The 22,430-nt window shown below is 40.8% G+C and overlaps 1 protein-coding gene and 1 long non-coding RNA gene across 3 annotated transcripts in view; one reads left to right on the top strand and one right to left on the bottom strand.

Moving 5' to 3' along the window:
* Window positions 1–949: 949 nt before the first annotated feature.
* Window positions 950–10,003, bottom strand: DSEL (dermatan sulfate epimerase like). 2 transcript variants are annotated; one of them, XM_026671976.2, is made up of 2 exons: window positions 8,914–10,003; window positions 950–8,117 (listed from the first exon to the last, which is right to left on the bottom strand). In XM_026671976.2, exon 2 carries the CDS (start codon window positions 7,236–7,238, stop codon window positions 3,582–3,584), a length of 3,657 nt encoding a protein of 1,218 aa, XP_026527761.1. In that variant the 5' UTR covers window positions 7,239–8,117; window positions 8,914–10,003; the 3' UTR covers window positions 950–3,581. The 2 variants fall into 2 exon arrangements, with proteins under 2 accessions (XP_026527761.1, XP_026527762.1); XM_026671977.2 differs by having other exon boundaries at window positions 950–8,114; window positions 8,914–9,804.
* Window positions 9,845–22,430, top strand: part of LOC148131445 (uncharacterized) — a 40,131-nt gene continuing 27,545 nt past the window's right edge. Inside the window, exon 1 of the long non-coding RNA XR_015748861.1 lies at window positions 9,845–10,086. This is a non-coding gene — a long non-coding RNA (uncharacterized LOC148131445). The remainder of the gene's footprint in view (window positions 10,087–22,430) is intronic.

Genomic DNA, 22,430 nt, shown 5'->3' with positions numbered 1-22,430 from the left:
CTGGTTTTCCCATTGTCAGGTCACAAAAAGTGATCACATGATCCCAGGACAATATAACGGTCATAAATGTGAGTCAGTTTCCAAGTGCCCAAATTTTAATGGCATGACCATGGGGATGCTGCAACATTATAAGTGTGAAAAACTTTTTTCAGTGCCTTTGTAACTTCAGTCACTAAATGAACTGTTGTACATCAAGAACTACCTGCATATGGTGAAACTAGTTAATTGCTATGGTTTGTCTCTCTGAGTGTCCCAAATAAGGAACAATTACTCAGTTATCATAATCAATATTAGGACCTCAAGAAATGATTCTGGTTACTAGACAAAATTGGAAGCCAGTTTCAATATTGTACAAAATGAAATGAACTGTCATAAAATTACAGACAGTGTAGGGGTAGAAAAGAAGAACTGGAGGGATGGTGTGGAAAGAGAAATAAATGGATGTCTTTGAGAATAATATTGAGAGTGTGATTTGCATATCTCCTGACATTTACAAATTGTATTTTTCCCTAGAGAAAATGGAGGAAAAGATTAGGAAAACTCCCACAACACTTTCTGTTTCAAAGCACAGAAAATAAGAATAGATGACTTGTTGAAAAAACAGAAATCAAGTCTTTTAAGTTAAATAAATCTTTCAGTGCAGTTTTTTAAAAATAAAATTAGACCATGCTCAGTGTATATACAAAGTTTGAAGAACTTATGAGATTATTTATCATCATCAATGAACCAGGATTTGAGTCAGAAGAGAAAAATGCTAAGAGGCCAAGCAATGGGGAAAAACAAAAGAAGACACCTCAGCTTAAATTTATAAATTAAAGTCACAGTATTAATGCTATAATCCTAAGCATAATTACTAATTAACCATTTTAACCATAACCATGAAAATGCTTGACATTAGATGCTTTGCTGATTTCTTTTTAAAAAGCCTTTCTTCTCAATCAGGTTCCTATTATTTTTTTTAAAAGCAATATAGTCAACCATACTTTTGAATAAATATTGCATTCAGAATTAGAATTGTATGCTTATATCTTGACCCAGATATGTAGAATTTAACTGGAATTAGAATAAAACAGGCCTTGAATTCAGTGCCTTCAAAAAGCTTTAAGGACAAACAGGAACTGTAGAATAATATAGTAGGTGCACTCCAAGTCCCTTCTCTTACTAATTGTCATCTTGCAGAAGCATACCTTCTCGACCACAGTCCCTAATCTCAGGAACCAAAAATAAATATTGCCACTCTCCTGGGGTTCTTGAAACCTGGCTTTGATCCTGGATCTGATATTAATGTATTGTACGGAAGTGTGTGTGTGTGTGTGTGTGTGTTGTGGTTTCTTGCTGTTATGATTTAGTCCAGACTGTGTTATTTAGTTTTTCATTGCTTTTATCATTTTTGGTTTGATATGCCATCCAGAGCCTATCGCAGTTGGGCGCCCATGACAAATTTAAATTTTTTTTTTTAAAAAAACCAGCTGAATATACCAATAGCAATAAGACTTATGTACCACTTCATAGTGCTTTACAATACTCTCTAAGCGGTTTACAGAGTCAGCATATTGCCCCCAACAATCTGGGTCCTCATTTTACCCACCTCGGAAGGATGGAAAGCTGAGTCACCCTTGAGCCGGTCAGAATCGAACTCCTGGCAGTTGACAGAATTAGCCTACAATACTGCATTCTAACCACTGTGCCGCCATGGCTCTGTATCATATATCATAAACATTCTACAGTTAATACCTACATACTGAAGCAGAAATAAACAAGTAATCTCCCCTTTCTAGCCAGGGAAATATAGCATGTCTGTTTGTAATTGGGGATGGAATTAACAGGACTGTTCTTACTGTTAAACCCGGTGTTTTATCCTATAAAATGTGTGCAAAATAATGGCTTAAAGATCTATGATAGAGCCTCATGCAATAAAACATTTTAAGCTCTGTTATTTTATCAACCTGAAATGCTACCACTACTGAAGAGAGGAATGCATTTAAGAAATATCATTTTCTTTCGATGTCAGCTTATGGGGAGGGTTTTTTGCATCTTTTGAGAACTAGAAAAAGTTAGCTATTGGCCTATCTATAACTGCCACATCATTTTGGTTGAAGACAGTGAAAAAAAAATTGAGCAAGTATTTTCTTTTTTTCTTTTAATATTCTAAAAAGACCTATGCTGTAAGAAACTTCACTAACCTATTAGCCATATTGTTCACTTAAAAGCAAACACATAAATAAAAGAGAAAGGTAGCTGCCACAGGAAATATTGTTTTGATGCTCTCCTATTGAACCCCAGAAGCAGAACTATATTCAAATTCTGCCAACTTCAACCATAAGAATTTCTCTCCCAAGAAACCTCACTGAAATTCTGGGACAGAGAAGGAACAGACTGCAGCAACTAAGTATCACAGACGGTTAAGAGAAATCTGAGAGGAAAAAAAAAATCAGGACAAGATTTATTTTGATCCTATACTATATGTAGAATCAATTAGCAGTAATATAGAAGCTGGTTGCGTTTTTGTTTTGTTTTTTAAAAAAAACACCTTGTTTTTCAGATTGTTTTCCTAGGCTTCCAGAATTCTAAAATGTCCGATTTGCTAGAAGAGGAATGTTTGACCAGATGCATTCTTGGTAAACCAATAACAAACCTTAGCTTAAAGGCATTAGCAGGCTTTTGCAATTGAGAAGTTAAGTCTTATACTTCAAACTGTAATAGGATTTATAATTATGCCACATCATCATTCTTAATCACCGAACTATGACCATAGAAACATCATCCCGAAATATACACCCTGATAACCTTCGGAATTCCATTCTGTTGAGACAGAGGCATACTTTTGAGAAACATCATTTTCTTTCCATGTCAGTTTGTGGGGAGGAGGGTTTTTTTTTTGTTTTTGTTTTCAATCTTTGCTAAGGCTGCCAACAGGACCGCAGACACTTTGCCAAGATATTTGTACAGATGTGTGAGTATATCTGCAGCATCCAATTGTTCCATTTACGTGTCTGGTAACCATAGATGACAGCCTTACTTAGCTGGCTGGTTAGGTTGACTTGACAGCTTCTCGGGTATCACTGGCGTGGTTAAGGACAAGCCTAGCAGGCCAGTAAATCTAGCCCAAGGGAGACAGTGCTTGCCAAATGTGAAGTCTGTTTGGTGATAAAAGGAGTTGATTGGAGAAAACTAAGGCTGAGTTCTGCCTCCTGTTCCCCCCTCCCCATGCCAAATAACTCGCAGATGGTAGCAACATTTGGCAACTCTCCTGCTTAGCTAGGATTCATATTGATACCCTAGAAATGAAATAAAAGCTCTTGTATCCTATTACCGCTCCCCTGAGCTATCTAGTACCCATCTGGAACAGAAAGTAAAGATTCACACAGCTTTATTTTCAAAGGCAGCAAAAGGGAAAGGGCATTTCGTTTAAAGGGGGAGAGGCAAGGTTGGGTGAAAACATACCAGAGCAAGTGTTTTGTTTCGTTTAAAATAATCTCTTTCTGCAAGTGTCACAGACTATACATACATTTTTTTTTTTTTACAAGAATAAACCAGATTCTTATCTACAAATTGAAGAGCTCAGAGATCCTTAGTGCAAACTATTGCTGGCCTGCAGCTTTTAAATCAGTAAACTTTGGATACCCTAAATGGTCCATTAAAGTTGAACAGATATCCTCAATCTGCTTAATTTCCTCTGGAGGCATATTGTGCTGCCAAGCATGGATGCCCGCCGGAGAGATTTCTCCTTCATAAGGAAGATAGAAAAGACCGGTAGATGTAGCAAATAGTATTTGGTTTAAGCTGGCTGGCGCCAGAGGCATGCCAAGGAAGTCATAGATGGTTTCAGCCGTCTTCTGGGGAGAGTTGACAATATCTTCAAATTTGATCAGCTGGTAGTTTGCTGGCAGCAAGCCCTTATTTACTCTCAGGGCAGCTGCTGTATTGGCCAGCCATAAATGAGACATCACAGAGACAGCATTTGAATCTGAAGCGGTGAACTTCTCTCTCAGCGCTTCATATTCAAAAGCATAGCCTGAATTGGAACCACATTTTTCTTCATGATTTTCTCCTTTGAACATCTTAGTCAGGTGCTGTGGTACCTTCCTCAGAGAGTAAAGGCTAGGCTGGTTTTTGTACAACATTGAGTGGATCCAGGCACGTGGGTCTCGAACCACATAAAGTACTCTCAGGGAAGGACCAATGACTTCCTGAAGAAAAGGTAACTTTAATGTCCAACTTCCACTAGTCAGACTAAGGACGGGGCGGGCATTTGGATAAGAGGCAAGGTGTTGCCTCAGTTCCCGAATGTATTCAGTTTCTTTGTCTGAATTTCCTCGCAGGCGGTTTCTTTGCTCTATAATAGATTCTCTCTTCCTGGACCGTCTCTTTCTGTCTTTGCTAGTGGAAGAATGCTGCATCAACTTACTTCTGCTGGTTTCATGCAAATGAATATTTTGTAAGTGAAGCTTTGTGTCTTTTACTAAGGAAAGCAGCCAGCCCTGGAGGATCCGAAAATGACCTCTCTGAACATCCGAAGCTTTCCATTCACAAGCATCAACAAATGAGTCAACCTCAAACTCCGTTTCAGGGATATCAAGGTAACCCGTTGGGATCTTGATATAGACAAAATCACTAGTGTTGTAAAAGAGCTGCTTCAGAATTTCTGCCCCTGAAGTAGGGAGGGAAGTGATGATAACATTAGGCAAATTAGAATGCCCTTGGTCCTCCCCTTCACTTGGTTCCATATTTGTCAAGCTGCTAGTCCACTTTGCACAAATTAGCTGAGTGCAGGAGCTCCACACATCTACAAGTTCAATAAACCACAAAGTGATCACCAGGATTAAGACCCAGCGCAAAAGCTTACCAAAGGAAATGTAAAATCGCCAGTGAAAAGCCAATATGGCCAAGCTAATCCCCAAAATAAATCCTGCTATCACATTCACTTTAAAGCCAAAGGGGAAAATGGTTTTATGAATAAGTCCCTGCTTCCCTATCATCTTAGTGCCCAGGCCAAACTGTGTAACCTTTCCTTGAGTGGTTACTGTGGCATAGCCACCAAATCCTAAATAACGGAACCTTGTCCACAGATTGAGATACTCTGTTACAACAGAGTAGACTATTTCTGTGCTGTTGACGTTTAGAGAAATCCGATACCCCGACTGGGCATCGTCAATAAACCTACAGCTAGAAACATTGACATAAGGCCCATGAAAAACATAGGCAATTCTCGCAATATTACTCTTTGTAGAGAAAGTGACATTTACAAACTGAGTCCATCTCTTTTTGAACTCAGCTGCTTGCTCGGCCTCTTGTATCCTAGCAACAGGGCTATTTCCATGATGGTCAAACCAAAACATTTTATAGTGAGCATCCCAGACATCCATCATGGCTCCATTATATTTGTTCATAAACCTGTATGGGACATACTTGAAGTCAATGTCGAGGTTATGGAAGAAGGCACTGATGGCATCAATAGGAGAGTTCTCCTCCTTTTCCACGTGGTCCACCACAAGTAACGTCTGAGGATTTAGTAGAAGCAAGGAGCGGTACACACTTTTCAGCTTCATGGCTGATGAATATGCAGAAGCTGCTTCACCACTCACAAACATCATCTCCTCATACTGAGAGGAGGCAATAATCTCCCCGGATGCATCCCCAACTTCATCCCCTGTCCACTTAAGCCACTGCATACATTCCCCCAGCTGACCTTCCCAAGGCTGATTGCACTGACTTGTAGGGGATGGAGCAAATACTAAAACATTGTTCAAGTGGCTAAGCTTAGGTCCATAAAGGGCCTCCGAAACAAACACCTGCCCATTTGGAGCAAAAGTAAAAGAGTTTTGATCTGGGTGTTCGTGGCCTGGATTGAAGCTACGCCAGCCATCAATCCAGGAATATGGCTGAAAGTGGACTATATCATAGACAGCACGGCCACCGAGCTTTCCGGACTTAAAGGAAACAAAGGTATTTGTCTGAGTGTTTGGTAACCCCGCTCCATATGTAACCACCCCCCAATTGGGAAACACATGCATTTTAGCCTCACCATAGTCAGCGGGAGGTTGGGGGGTTAGCCTGGGGTCATACCATATGTACTCTGTATGAAGGGTGCTCCACCGTTGGGCAGTGGATGGTACCATTGGGCCATCTTTGGGCCTGTGCTTTCTAATTTGCTGTGCAAGCCAATTGCCTACCCCATTCTTCAAGACAAACCTATCTAAGAAAACCAGTTGGCTTTCTGGACCATAAAACCAATTATAATTGGAATCAGCTATGCCTACAGTTCTCTGAAAGCCTGGCAAAAGGGTGGCATAATAAAACCAAAAGTGCATCTTGAGCCAGTGGTTTTCAAGATTGTTAATCCCAAAGTGGCGCTGGGCCAGGTAAATATACTGGGTGATGGATTTGGCAGTGTAGCTACCATAAGCTACACCTTCGTCCAAGGAACCATCAACAATATGATTTAGCAAAAACATAGTTTTTTCCATCACATCTATTACAGCATGCTTCCAGGCATTTGCTTGGGACTCAATGCCTCCTCCAGTGACCAGGGCCCCAATAAGCAATGCCAACATATTTGTGGCTTGATGGTTGTGAAGAAGTTGCTTGCCCCAAGACCGGACTTTGGAGTACTCGTACATTTCCTCGGTCACAGTCCATATCTTGGTAGAATATTTTTGTCTCCTAACATCATCCAATGAGGCATATAAAAAATCAAAAGCAGTGGCAAATCCAGTTAAAGAATGCCCAAGAGGAACTTCATCGCCTGGGGCATTCTCCACCAGCCAGTCTTTATATCCTGCCATTCTGTCCATGTATTCGACAACAAAATCAAAGGCAGCTTTATCTTCAGGACTGAGGAGACAATAAAATGCTAGGGGAGGCAAATTGTTTCCATATATCTCATTCCACTTGGCAGCAAAATCAGCATGTTTGGGAGGAGGTAGATAATAGGAGGGATTGGACAGCATTGTAGACACCGCACTCCGGAATATTCTAAAGAGGTGGAGATGACTGGTGTGAGACTTTTGCCTCAGAGCTGGAATCTCTTCAGCACCAAAATATAAGTTTGGATACAGGGTTGTTTTTTCCATCTTCTGATTTGCTCCTAAAGCTTCCATCCTCTGCTTCTCGTACTGATCCACATCATCTGTAAAAGTCACCCAGTCAGAGTAATTGCTTACAGATTCTTCAAAAGTAGAGACTGCCAACATTACTAATGCTAGAAATATGGAATTTCCTATAAACATTAGAGCCATGATCCATTAGGCAGATTCCTCACTACGGTTATACACCTCTGTTGGTGGGGTGGGCGGGTGGAATGTTGAAATTTCAAGCACAGATCAACCTACCAGTGGGGAAATCTGCTTGAAAGTGCTTTACTGTACATAGGGAAAGGAAAACTTTTACAGAGTTCTTGGACAACAAGGTCATTAGGCACAGCTCTACGTTGAATTGCAAATACACTGACAGACATTGTATGGCTACACAGAAAAGTAAAGAGAATGTCATCTCTCACTAATGTCCATGTATACTTGATACATTGGGTCTGAAAAGGATATTGTATGTTTTAGCAAGCCATAAAGTGCAAGGATCTTTTTTTGTCATATCCAACTCATTACTTTGTTAATAATGGAATTATTCTTCTTCAAAACATATAGTCATTCATGCCACTGAAAAAGAAAGCAAAAACATGACATATATCAAAGCATTAGGAAATAAATGTAGTTTTGTATAGAAGGGACCATACAGAGAATGAATTGTGCGCCTTCATTTTCATTTCTCATGTGGGTTGAAAATATCCATACATTACTTTTTGTGGGTGGAAAGGTTTAGCAAAATATTTTTGTCAGCCAGAATTGTAGCAGCTCCAAAACTTAAGCAATGAAAGCTTTGCTTGATTTGAACTTCCTGGAAGAGGATGGTGGTTTTAATGCTCGGTTTCATGACTGCCATGTTCTCATCCATCTGTGCAACTGGCTCCTGTTCCGTGAAGGTTTTTTACTACCTTGATGTCGTTGTCACAAAACACATTTTAAAAAGGGTGCATAAAATGTGAAACACCGGTCACTTTTTCTTCCACTGCTTCTGTAGTCTTTTTTTGTTTGTTTGTTTGTTTGCTATGATGAACTTCTCTGCTTTAAAAAGAAAAACCAAAATGCATCATTAAAAACAAACTAATATCAACATATACATTTAAAAAAAAAACCAATGAAGACATGGTGGCATTCTTATTCTGATCAAATTAGTATCGGAAATAAATAAGTTTTGAGTTTTCATTTCTAATGCTTTGCTTCTTCATCCACTTCCTTCACGGTGCTTGAGCATTCAGAACAGGTTGAAAACTTTTACCCCTGAATGAATCAATTCCATTTTTTTTTAAGATCGATTAGGAGTCAGTGCCACCCAGAAGCCCCATCAACTATGCCCCTTGTCAGTTACATCTATTTCCTTCTTTCCCTGCCAGCTGATGCAAAGAACACCAGTTTTGAGAGCCAAGCCAATTTGAAGGGTGGCTGAGCCTTGATGACTTTGGGCTTTTGAAATATCGCCCCAAAGCATTTCAGTTTCCCCACCCAGATATGCTTATAAGTAATTTATTCCCCTTTGCACCTAATAGCTATAATGTTTTATACATACATACATACATACATACATACGTATATGTTTTATACATACATACATACGTATCTTTCTTTTCACCTGTGGCCGGCCAGTGGCTGATCACCAGAGGGCGCCAGGAGCCAATTAACCAGACCGGACTGACACACTTAGAACAAGTTTTCTTTGCCAACAGATGGAAATACTTAAAAAGTCGTGGCCAACAGGAGGTCAGGCAGGAAATTCTTCTTAACAATAGTAGCAATTATGAAATAACGATATAATTAACGAAGACCTCCCCCTAACACTGTTTAAAAAGTTGCAAAGCCTTACCTTAAGGAGTCTTCCTCCGAAGGCGGAGGACAGAATAACCGAGGGAACCGGGAGAAGAAGAAAAAGGAGAAATATCCGGGGAAACAAATATCTTGTTTTTAAAAAATCGTTTTTTGTTTTTTTCTTCTCTTTCCCGCCGATCTGCTATCCGGCGCTTTCTCCTGACTTCGCGCTCCCCGGCTGGATCGGATAAGCCACTAGCTTCTTTTTTGGCCCCTTAGCAAACTGTCCCGAAGCCCGGCTTGCGTCGACATGTGGTTGATCCGCGTTGTGTGTGTTGTTTTTTTCCCCCCTCAAGATCTAGGAAAGAGTCGGATCCCGGCAAAGACAGTCCGAAGTAGCCGAGCGGCCTTAAAAAAAAAAAAAATCAAATAAAAAAGGCGGAAAAGCCGCGCAGTATCTTTGAAGCGGAAAAGTGAAGGAGCCGAGAAAGAAATGACTTTTGAATCCTTTTTACCTCGATTCCGCGAAGGGGGTAGGACAAAAATAATAACAATTAAAAAAAAAAATCTCAGGCGGGATTAATCGTTCAGAGTTTGATGCCAAATCGACTCCGGCAAAGAACGTGACTTTCTCCGCAGAGACGAGCCAGGCAGAGCCGCTGTGGTCGCAGCAGCCGCCGCCGCCGCCGCTCCGGCTTCTGCCTGAAGCGACGGACTTTCCTCCGGCCGAGCCTTAGCCATGATCCTCCCGGTGTCTGTCTGTCAATCGGTCTGCCTCCGTTGCAGCCAGCAGCTCAACCGCTGCGGTCGGCGGGTTGGAAGCTACAGCGGCCAACGCCGGGGCAGATTTAAGAGCGGCAACCGCTGCCTGGAGCCGGGCGGAGTCAAGGCGGGTCTAGCGGCGGTCTCTGCCCTAGCCGGCAGCTCCTGCTGCTGCTGCTGCTCATTCTCAGCGCCTCTTTTTTTTGTTCTTGGTTTTTTCTTTGCAACGCCCGCCCGGTACCGAGCATGTGCGAAGGCCGCGGTTCCCCCTCCTCTTCACCCTCCCCCCCTTTAACTACACCTGATCTTTGCGAGAGGGCGAGAAGCAAGAGGGACGGGTAGGGGATCGGGAGGGACCCAGGCTGAAGGAGGAAACTGAGAGATGCGAGGCAAGTGTTGATGGAATGGAAAAATTCTCTGGGAGAATACAGACCAACGCTCTTGAAACGTGCCAAGGCTGAATAAGTGGGTAAGGTTCTGGGAAGAAAGTAAAAGTCATCTCTTTGCGGATTCTCAGACATTATTATTATTATTATTATTATTATTATTATTATTATTATTATTATTATTATTATTATTATTATTATTATTATTATTATTCCATTGGAAACCACCGGTTTCAAAGACATGAGGTCTATCAGCTCAGCATGAGCCATTGAGGTCTGAGGCTTCGTGGCATCACCGTGTCCTAAGATCCTGGATCTGAATCGAAGGTATTAAAAAAAAACAAAAAACAATGCTCATCATTTTTATACAGGAGCCGGTTGAAAGCACAGATCACCTGTTGCATAGAAAAAGCCATCATAATCATGTATTGGCAGAAACTTTGTGGCTGGATCCTTCAGCATTTTCTCCTCCAAAGCTAAATTATACTTTGTCATCTTCTGAATCCGTTAACGGAAGCCCTAGACCAGTGGTTCCCAAACTTTTTCAGTCCACCGCCCCCTTGGTGCAACAAACTCATCCTTGGTGCCCCCCCACCCAGGGGTGGGATTCAAATTTATGTGGGCATGGCCTAATTTGAGGGTCTGGCTTGCTGGTCATGTGACTGGGTGGGCATGGCTTGCTAGTCATGTGACTGGGTGGGCATGACTTGCTGGTCACATGACTGGCTGGCATGGCTTGCTGGCTGGGCGTGGCTTGCTGGTCACATGACCAGGTAGGTGTTGTTTGGTGATCATGTGGTAGGGTGGGTGTGGCCAGGTGACTGGCAAACCAAATACAAGTGGTCCTCACTTAGTGGCTGGTTGTTTAGCAAGTGTTCTAATTTATGACTGGCTTCCCCAGAGGTACTTGACCTGTTTTTGGAGTTTTGACAGCCATGCACACACATACACACACACTCCCTTCTAACCCTGCTGGAGCAGGTCATTGGACTAGAATCGGCAAAGCATCTCTGATTAGATTCTAGTAGTGAATAGAATCCAATCAGATATGCTTTGCCGAATCTTGTTGATTTGTTTTATTTGTATTTCTTTATTTTATGTTGTTGAATTGCATTGACACGTGTGTCCCTTCTTGTACACAACCCAGAAGCTTTTGTGATTCTTTGCAGCAAAAATTACTGGCCCCTGGCTTTGCTCTACTTTTCAAACGTGCCGCCACTGCCGCGTTTAGGTGCTGGTCCCGCAGGTCCACCCCATTGAGCCCGCTGCACCGGAGGTCCTGCCCAAGCAAGTCCGAGCAGAGCAGTGCACCAAGTCAATGGGGTGAGCCTGAGAGAGGGAAAGAGAGAGAGAGAAAAGAGAGAGAGAGAGAAAGAGAAGGAATAAAAGAAAGAGAAAATGGAAAGAAAGAAAGAGGGGGGATGGAATGAAGGGACAGAAAGAAAAAGAAATATAGAAGGAGGGAGGGAGGGAGGAGAAAGATAATGAGATATCTATTCTAGTCAACTGCTCCAGCAGGATTAGAAGGGAGCATGTGTATGTGTGTTCTCCTTCTAATTTACCAGTATATTTTGGTTTTGCCTTCTTCAGAATTGGCACTGTAATACATTGGGGGGAAAGTAATTTTTTAGGGTGGAGGTCTGGTCCAATGGATCCTGTTTAAAGCCTCAACAAAATGTGAGAGCTTCCTGATAGTCTTGGCCATGTTTTGTCAACAAAACCTTTAATAGAAGACAAAGAGGTTTCAATGTGGAAAAGGGCCTCAGTCTAAACTAGGCCTCATTTCAACCTGATGCATTCTCTCTCTCTCTCTCTCTCTCTCTCTCTCTCTCTCTCTCTCTCTCCTCCCTCCCTCCCTCCCTCCCTCCCTCCCTCCCTCCCTCTCTCATAGAGAGAGAGACAGAGGCAGAGGCAGGCAGGCAGGCAGGACTTTTTGGATGGATGTATGGATAGGTAGGTAGGTAGACAGACAGACAGACAGGTAGGTAGATAAGTAGGTAGGTAGATAGATAGAAAGGTAGTTAGGTAGTAGGTAGATCTATATTGGTAGATAGGTAGACAGACAGACAGAAAGACAGGCAGGCAGGTAGGTAGGTAGGCAGGAAGGCAGACAGAGAGACAGAAAGACCTTTAGGATGTATGTATGGATAAATAGACAGACAGATAGACAGACAGAATGCAACAGCAGCAGCACTTTGGGAAAGTAGAGCAAAGCCAGAGTGGGAATTGAAGTCCACACCAATTGCCAAGGTTGAGAAACATGGGCTGAATATATCAACCCAGCCATTCTGGTTAGAGTTTAGCATGCTGTTTGATTCCAGTGGATTCAATAAACCATGGCTAAGATCTTCCTGCTCCTTAATGCAGCTGCCCCTCTGCCCCTTCTCCAGCCCCCTGGCCCAGTTCTTTCTTTGGCATCCAATTTTGCAATGCCAACCTCCCCAGGGCAGCGATGTGGCTGACTTCACCCTCTTTGCTTCGACCAAAGGTCCACTTCCATTGGGCCAAACAAGGGGAGGCACTCTGCACACGCTCAGAGACTCCCAACTTCGGGGAAGCGCTCCGCCCATCTTTACGCTCTACCCGAGAGGAGGAAAGCATGTGGAAGCAGCCCAGACCGGCAGAGGGGAGGCGGAGGGAACGATCGTTTGGAAAGCAAGCAAGCACAGGTCTCGGTCAGAAGAACCGGGCTGCAGAGGTAGGCTAGATTCTAGGTCTGGCCCGGCCACATAGAGCCGAACCGAACCAAGCCACGTGCCTTGGAGAGCCGCAGCTGCACCCACCCGCATCCTGCATGCAAGCCCAGCTGGCTGGAGAGGCGGAGGCCGGGCAGGTGCTGCACGCTCCCTTGTTCTCCAGGGAAGGGGGCCCTAACGCTGGACCACCCACCCCTTCCACTGCGCACCTTGGAAGGGTTTTGCTTTTAGGCCTTCTGGAACGCCTCCGCCACTTCCACTGGAGAGGGCAGCCTGCAAGCTAAGGCGCCCCCTTTCCGCCACCTCCCCCTCCCCTCCAGGTTTTGCAAGGCTCACTGCGCACAGGTTCTGCATTCGAGACACCACGCGCAGCTTTCGCATTTGAGCAGTGCAACAGTCAATGGGGTGACCCTGCAGGGCCGGCACCTCAAATGCCCCCCTGCCACCTCTTAGCGCCCCCCTACCGGTCCCCTTGCCTCTTAGCACCCCACTAAGGCATCCCACCGCCCCCCAGGGGCGGTACTGCCCACTTTGGGAACCGCTGCCCTAGACCATGGGTGTCAAACACAGCATCACATTGCCTTCATGTGACGTATCATGTTTGATCCAAATCTAAGTTATACTTTGCCATCTTCTGAATCCGTTAACAGAAGCCCTAGACCATGGGTGTCAAACTCACAGCATCGCATTGCCTTCATGTGATGTGTCGTGATGTTTTTCCCTTTTGTGGAGCTGGCATGGGCGTGGCCTATGCATGACGCACCTGGCCCGTGGGCTACCAGTTTGACACCTCTGCCCTAGACTAAGACAAATGTACCACCCCACATTCCTGATCCTTATTTTTCCTCAAAATCTACATTGACTAATATTTTCATGACAGGATTTCAGGACAATCATGCTTTACATTAAATTCAGCGTATTTCAAAGTTGTGATATTTGTGGGATAGTTCAACAAGTAACCTTAGCTGAAAAAAATCAAGTCCCAAGTTTTCTAACAGTGTTACAGAAGTGGTTTTCAAATTGTCTAGACTGAGCCATCTGGGAAGTTAAGGCTACTGTGAAATTGACTAAGAGAATGAACCCTCTCTTAGATAAATTAATGGATGTAATGTAACTTAATATTTATGAACTCATGAATAGATTTTGCTACAACAATCCAGATCTAAAATGTAGAAACTTTAAAAAAAATACATTGCTGACATTGAATGTGGAATAGTAAGAATGATGCAATAGTACATACTTGTCCTTGGGAAATAATACAGTTAAAAATAAGAATTGAAATAGCCACTGAAATATGTGGCTTTTTTCCCAACTGGTCACAAGAGATTAAAGTTGCCTCATGTCTATTTTCCCCTAAGGGAGATTGAAAATCTTGTCCAAGTCCAGTTACATATTGTTATTGTTATCATCAGGACTAACATTTGACTAACAAAATATCCAACTTTTTCCCATCCAAGTTACAACTTGAATTCCTTTTATATTTTATATATAGATTGATCCAATATTAAATAGTGAAACTCTATACATTAGCATTAGATCCATAGTTTTGTTTCATAGAAATCCCCCACAAATAATCAAATAGGTTGTTAATGAATGAAACCTCTCTTACAGTCAAAACACCACAATGGAACAGCTTTTATAATAACCGATTCCATTCAGATACTTTACCAGAAAAATTCCAAAGAAATAGGTCTGAAAAATTCATACCAGAAACTAAGTATTTTGGGTTTATTTGTTTGTTTAATTGTGCTTGAGGAATGCTGGTTCTAAACTTGGAAGGCTGTTTCTTGCCTAATAGGAAGTTATAAATCTGTGATTGATGTATTAGGCTAATTCCATTTCAAAGCCATCTGAACTGGAGGACAGCATTACTATATCTTGTGGCTGATTTCCATAAATTCATTATATTCATAATGGAGCAATATATCATTTTATGGATGGGAAAATTAACAAACCTAACAGAATATGTTAGCAATTAGGCTCTGATAGTGTTAATGTTCTTATCGAAAATTATTGTGATGTATGTGATAGTGTTTGAGCTATCTGCATACATATTTATATGTACATCTACATATTTATTTCACTTTTTACCATGTTTTATTCTCTTAATTTTTTTCAAAGGTTTGCAAACACTCCAAGAACTCCTTTATAATCAATCAATCAATCAATAAAAGTCAGTGGCATGCACAAGGTCTGTTTGCAAAGGATGACCGGGGTGCTATGAACTCCAAAAGGAAGGCTTCCTTCACAGAATGCAGGATGAGAAGCAAAATGACAGATCCCAATTGACAATGTGGACCAATATTAGCCTTACTTTGATCAAGGGTATAATTGTGAAGATACATACCATAAGATATCAGCTAGTCTAAGAACCAATTGAATAGAACGGCATTTTTCTTTGCCCATCCCTAATCATACAAACATTGTATCCTGGTTCAGAATTATCTTCAGAGTTGCTCATTTGTAGACTCCAAAATCAATAAAACTGTAAAGAAGTTTGGAAATAATGAGAGCCATCAATAAGGAAAGCTAACAATGGTGTTGGTGTTACAAATTATTCCTACATTTTTATGTTGTTTTAATAGCTGTTTCTCCCAATGAGTTGTCTTGAAATCCATTGGCATATCAGTGCCAGCAGTCTGGGATCGAGAATGGAGGTCTTTGGGTTGAAGAAAATCATTTTCAGCTACTTCCAGAATCAAAGGATTAAATTGCCAGTTGCTCAGCAAAAGCATCAGCACTGTCATGTCTTGCTTTTGAATTTTCTGGGTGTATCTGATCAGACACTGAATGACTCACTGTGTTGGACAACTCAGGTATCGGTCTGATCTTGAAAGAACCTTTTTATATTTCCCTGTTCTAAATAGGAGAAGGGCAGTGGAATATATCTCCCCAGGAGAATGAGAGTATGACACATATGGTGTCAGTAGAGGGCAGACCAGAATGGAACTTTTGTGAAATAAGCTACGGGTTTGAACCATTAAAAAAAAACAATTCTCTAAATGCATTGCTTTAATCCTCTAGCTTACTCCTAAATTCCTCTCTGTAAATGTCTGTTCTTAATTTATTCAGTTGCACACCATGGGATTTAATATGTCACTTGGTCAATGATACAAAGATGCTGTGCTGTTAGAGATTTGCATTTGATCTCTAAATAAGCAACATGGAATTGTATAATATGCTACATAATACTTCCTGGGTGGTACAGATTAAATGTATAATTGGTCAATAATATTGTTTCAATGGACATTATTATTCATAATAACAGTCAACATTACCTTCACCCAAGTGCTGCAATAGTTATGTGATAATTTATGTCAATTAACATATAATGGCAGTTTAGCCTTATTGCTTAGGATCAAAAGAAGAAAGACAGGAAGGAACAATATTCAAGTTAAAAAGAGGATTTCAGAGCAATCGCTGCAATACATAATTTTAACAAAATGCTTTTAAATTAAGAGAAACAGATATATGAATTTATGTCTTAGTAAGTATGCAGTAATAGTAATCATACAGTACATCTAAAAACAGATTGAGCAGGAGTGATATTACAATATGATTTTCAACTTTTAAGATATCCACTATCTTAAATCTACAAAGATTTAAACTGCACTTCAAACTGCATAGAAGATTCTCACAGATAGCAATAGCAATAGCATTTAGACTTCTATAATGTTTCATAATGCTTTACAGTCCTCTCTAAGTGGTTTACAGAGTCAGCATATTGCCCCCAACAGTCTGGGTCCTCATTTTACCCACCTTGGAAGGATGGAAGGCTAAGTCAACCTTGAGCCTGGTGGGATTTGAACTGCTGACATGCAGCAGAAGTAGCCTGCAGTACTGCACTCTAACCACTGCACCACAAGGCTCATATGTCATAAGCATCAACTAAGAAATATGCAGTTACATTTCTCAGAGCATGGATGTGCTTGGCTAGCAGAAGAGTTGCATTTGCCAAGTGATAAATTATGGCTGTTTATTTTTTTTTGTTACTGCTTAAAATAAAACAATGTTCTTTCTTGAAGGAATTCATTGTGATATTCATAGCTTCCCACACTTCAACTTCCCAACCACCCTTTGAGGTAATCAGGACTGAGGGAGAGTGATCAATTCAAAGCTGTGGATACACTTGTTTATCTTATCTTCTTCTCTTTATATTCATTTCAGGCATGAAAAGTGTAATAAAGTGTTAGACAAATTCTACATCCCAACTAATGTAAGTTGCAGAAACAAAAAAAGCAGCAATGTGATGGAAGAGTGTCATCACATAGCAATACAGTGCTCTAAATAATGATGTGGCCAAAGACCATAAGCAATCCAATAATGACTATTCTAATAGAAATACTTAGGGGGAGAAAGTTGACTTTGAAGTCTTTTATGAAATGCAGAATGGAGATGTCTGGAAATGAAATGACACTTCATATGATAAACTTTTTTGGAAGGAAATACTTATGAAGGGCAAAAGTAGCTTTGGAATTATATGTTTTTATATGAAATTTTCCAGTGCTACTGTTTTTCAAGCTTCTTAAGACAAAGATGCAATTCAGTAAAGTTCACGTTTGTCTTTTAAAAGAAGTATATGTAAAATCCACTGGGGAAAATATCTTCCCAAAAGGAAATCTTCAAAGCGGAAGATCTTTCTTCTAGGACATCTTGGCTTTGTATGTTGCATTCATGTCTTCTTTTTTGTTATTTTTATTACAGCCTTGTGATATACAGAATGGACTTGTGATATACATCACAAAAGGTAGAGAATAGATTTGAACTCTTCAATTTTAATTCAATACTTGAATCATTGCACTCTGTTGCTGCCTTTGTGATAGATAGATAAATAAATTAGGACTTAAGGAGAGGAACATTATTCATGTAAAGGGTCTTCAACCTATGTTATCTCCATTGGTGATTTATTCAGAAGGCTCCAGACTAATAATATATTCCTATATTTTCTTAAGTGATTTATTGAAGTACCCTGGGAAATTGTGCTGTGCTATAAAAAAAAATTCTAAATATTTCTCTAGAGATTCTTTGCCTAAAAAACAATTTGTTTTCCCACAATTGGCACTATAGGACAAGATGTCTTTGCAGTCAGAGCAACCTTTAAGATTAAAATGTTTGCTTTACTTTGCTTACTAGGAAATTCATGAAACCACCCCTATAACTATTCAGCAAAACTTTAAGGTATTTCACAATTCATTGTCTATTATATGGCAGGGAATCTATTAGTCAGAGATACTCTTGACAAGACTTTGTGCCTCATAGAAAAAAATGTATGTATGTATGTATGTATGTATGTATGATGTATATATTTATTTATTTATGTGTATGTACACACAAAATTATGTGTCTTCTTCTTCACAAGAATTGAGATACTTTATAGTGTGGTAAAGAAAATTACAAATATATACATTCTACAAAATATACACAGTCTAAATTAATGCCATTCTCTAAGCCAGGGTGTCAAACTTGTAGCCCCCAAGCTGGATGTGTCGCATGCTGGCCACGCCCATGCCCATTTTAGCGAAGGGGGGGAAGTCACAATACATCATGTGACAATGCTGTGATGACATGAGTTTGACACACCCCTACTCTAAGCCCAATCATCCTTCCCAGATAGAAACTAAATTTGCACCCAGTCCCATGCAAATAAAAACATAAGTAAAGGAGAGTCCTATATATTGCCCTGTATTTGTATTCAGGCTTATGTGGTCAGAATGCAGGGGGCAAATGCTTGTAAAATATCTATTTCTTAAACAGCATTAAAAAGCCTTGCCCAAATTATTTTATTATAGCCTATTTTAGACTGCATAGTGGTTATGAAAAACAAGAACTTGATCAATTATAACATAAGCTCAAAAATAGAAGCAGATGATTTTTTTTCAGCCAAGCATTTTGTTCATTTTTGTACTATTGCCAGTCTAGCATAAGAATCTCTTGAAAGTGAGTCTGTCAGAGACAAAAAAAAAAGAAAAAAGAAAAGAAATGACTGACTGACTGGGTATCCATATCAGATGTTAATGCGAGAAACAGCCAGTATCCATGAGAAAGGCTTCCAAAAATATGTGCAATATGTTGAAATAAGCCAAAGACTCCAATTTTAAAAGCACGTCTCTGGCTTTAAAAAAACAGCAGAATTATTTTCCCATTAGCAAGCTCCATTTTTGTAATTACATTTCTGACTACACAAATTTATTATGTACTTCATTGTCTTTTGTGGGTTTCTGTATTCAAATAAAGCATACCTTAATAACGGTTTGTTAAATAAACCATGGTGAATTAGTTCAGATTATTCTAAGACAGCAGTGGTTAGAGTGCAGTACTGCAAACTACTTCTGCAGCAGCCAGCTGCCTGCAATTCGGCAGTTTGAATCTCATCTGGCTCCAGGTTGACTCCGCGTTCCATCCTTCCGAGGTGGGTAAAATGAGGATCCAAATTGTTGGGGGCAATTGGCTGACTCTGTCAACCACTTAGAGAGGGCTGTAAAGCACTATAAAACAATATATAAGCCTAAAGTGCTATTGCTATTATGGATTATAATGACTAGGTTGATCTATCTTTTTAAACTAACATTAAGCAAATCACATTATGGCTTAGCCAAATGTATGAACCCAGTGTTAGCAGGGGTGGGATTCATTTTTTTTTAAACAACCGGTTCTATGGGCATGGCTAGGTGGACATGGCTATGTGACTGGGTGGGAGTGGCCTTTTTTTGGCAGCACCCCCCAGTCCTCAGGGAAACTTAAGGGGGGACGTTTTTGCTCCCAGAAGGCTTCCCTGGGGCTCAGGAAGAAAAAAAGCATGGAGGGGGCACGCAACATCTCCACCCTCCATTTTGGGGCCTTCTAGGCCTCAGGGAAGCCTCCTGGGGGGGCATTTTTGCTCCCAGAAAGTTTCCCTGGGGCTCAGGAAGGCAAAAAATGCAGTGTGGGGGAGGGCTATGCCCTCCCTCCATGTTTTGCCTTCCTGGGCCTCAGGGAAGCCTCCTGGGTGAAGCAGTAAGACAGGGAGGGAATCCTGGCACAGCTGATTATAGGAACAGCTGATGGTCAGGAGGGGAAAAAAGAAATACCTTAAGGAGTGACTGGGCAGGGTAGAACCAAGTCAGCGATGTTGCGCATGTGCGATAAGGAGTGACTGGCCAGAGAGGGGAGGGACGGGCAGAGAGGGGCGGGGCCAACCAGGGGCATGATTTGCCAGATCTCCGAACTGCGCAGAATCATAACAACCGGTTCTAAAGAACCGGTCCGAACTGGTAGAATCCCACCCTTGAGTGCTAGGCTTTCTAGCTATGCAAAATCTTACAGGTTTTCATGTGGGTCATAAGCTTTACAAAGAATGAAAAGTAAATTTACAATTCATCTTTTATTACTGTACAGTGAGGAAGCTCAGCTGTTCCAGAGCTCTATGAGAGGTTGAGGTATGGATCAAGCTCTCAAATTTAGATTAGGAAAAAAAAATATTCTGTTTTACAATTTTTTAAAATATGCTTTTCTTCACTAGAGTATTACAGCAAATCTTTTCCAATCAAACATTTTTTTAAAAAAATATTGAAGTTTGTCTGTTTACTAAATGGTTGTTTACCAGGCCACAACAAGAAGTAAATTAGTATGCTTCTTCTTTGCCATATTCCTCATTTCTCTATATATTTCCATGCAAAATTTCTTATAAATTATTGAACTATAGTTATGCACCACTGCTGATTCCTAAGATGGTTTTCCAAGAGGCACTCTTATAAACAAAGATGCTACTAATCTGGGCTTTCATATTACTATGTGTTCATGGTACCATGAATCAGATGAGTCAGAGGAGATGGAGGGTGGTGCCTGGGTTATCATTGGGGCCTGACGCAAATTCAGAACAGGGCCCATCTACTCATGCTCAGGTGGAGAGACAGCTGTTTTCAGGGCCTAAGCTGAGTGAGGCGGAGGGACAGGTAGGGCCTTTCCCAGATGCGTATATGCACAGAGAAGTGCGGAGAGGAGAGCAAAGTAGGACTGAGAGCCAGCTATTCAGGAAAAGAAGGAGATGTTAACAAGCCTCTCCCTGGCTTGGATATAAGGAGTAGGGGCATAGTAGCCACGGTTGTTGGAGACAACCATTCATGGTCCAGAAGAGTTTCTTCTGGTGAATTCCTTGCCAGGATTTCCTTGCCACTATCCAGATTGGTCAGGACTCTTTGTGTGGGGATTGAAGTGCTAATTGAGGCTCCCTGTGGGGAACTCAGAGACTGCTACATCTTGTGAATCATCTACAGATATGTGACCTGGAGCTTTGTCAGTGAGAAAGGCAGTGTATTCCTGCCTTTCTAAATAAAACATGAGTAGGCTCCTCATGAGTAGGCTGTTGAGTGGGACTCGTGAAGGCTGAGTCAGAACATTGTGGCAATTTCATATTTTTAAAAATTAGATGAACTTTTATTTTTAAAAAAACCAGTGTCAAATAGAAAGGTATCTGACAATATGAAAAAAGGTTTCTCTGGTTATATTGCTCATAGGGATCATGTTTACTGTACACTATAGAGATCATTATTAATTTTTATAACTCCAATGGGTTTGATTGGTCTTTTCCAAAAAAAAAAAAAATCTTTATCATACTACCATTAAGGGTGAGTCCTAAGAACTTTTCTATTCCTAAACTACTATCCTTTCCTTTCTGGTATAGCTACTAAGCTGGGAGATCTCTTATCTATCAGTGTTTTATGGATGTCAACTACAATTGGAATTCAAGTCTGAGATGGGAAAACTAATAAAAGCAATAGAAGTAAAATCAGTTTCATTTCTTCTCTGAATGCAAAAAAAAATAAAAATTAAGAAAAGTATTCTAGACTGAAAGAAAATGGCTCAAGGTAAAGCAAACAACAAAAAAGCCCCTTGAAATATTGAAAAGAAAACTAGTGCCCTCCCACATAACAACCCCCCACACACACACACACAAATAAAGCTTAGGATAGATTTTTGGCTGACGTCCCAGAATAAGAACCCTGAGAGATAAATTGTTCAGAGTTATAGTTACTTAGAAGCACCCCTCAACTCAATGGGACTTTTAATACTGAGGTCAATTAAATGGCAGCTTTAGCCCTGCCCATATGCTTTGAAGAGGAAAATAAATATGGACATAAAGACTCGAGTGAGATTGGTTTTGATGATCAATGAAACTATGAGCTGGGTTGAATGTGCTTACAGCTACATATGTCTTTGGAAAACGGAATTAGGGAGGATGCAATTGTTCTCCTCAGGTTAAATAAGAAACTTCCAAAACTATCTGTCAGGTGACACAAGAAGAAGCAGTCTTCAAATTCACACTTTCATTGATAAGGGACAATCTTCCATCCTTCCATAACTGGATAAAAGGGAAATCTGGGAGACGTACAGCTTGAAGGAACTAAGTGGCAGAAAGCTGGAGAAATATCTAAGATAAAACATGAACACAGTGTTATAGGTCTGTCTTATGCTTTGGAGAATATCACATGAATATCAAATAATAAACCTACAAGTGATCACATTATGAGGAACATTTTGGTATAGGTCCTATGGCTGGGATATGGGGTATTTATGGTAGCATGACAATTACTCATTACATTTTTTTTGCCAGCTGAATTAAGAACTGGCCAAGGGATTTGTGTTAGAATATCCTCTTCAAGCAGGAATTGGGGTTGTCTAGTCTAGTGAAAAAAGGACTAGGGGTGACATGATAGCAGTATCCCAATATTTGAGAGGCTGCCAGAAAGAAGAGG

This window comes from Notechis scutatus, chromosome 3 (genome assembly GCF_049901735.1).
Source record: "Notechis scutatus isolate UNSWTSFEM ecotype Mainland chromosome 3, rNotScu1.2, whole genome shotgun sequence".
Lineage (NCBI taxonomy): Eukaryota > Metazoa > Chordata > Lepidosauria > Squamata > Elapidae > Notechis > Notechis scutatus.
Note: the sequence above shows the minus strand (reverse complement) of the source record. Positions and strands in the feature narration are given on the sequence as shown.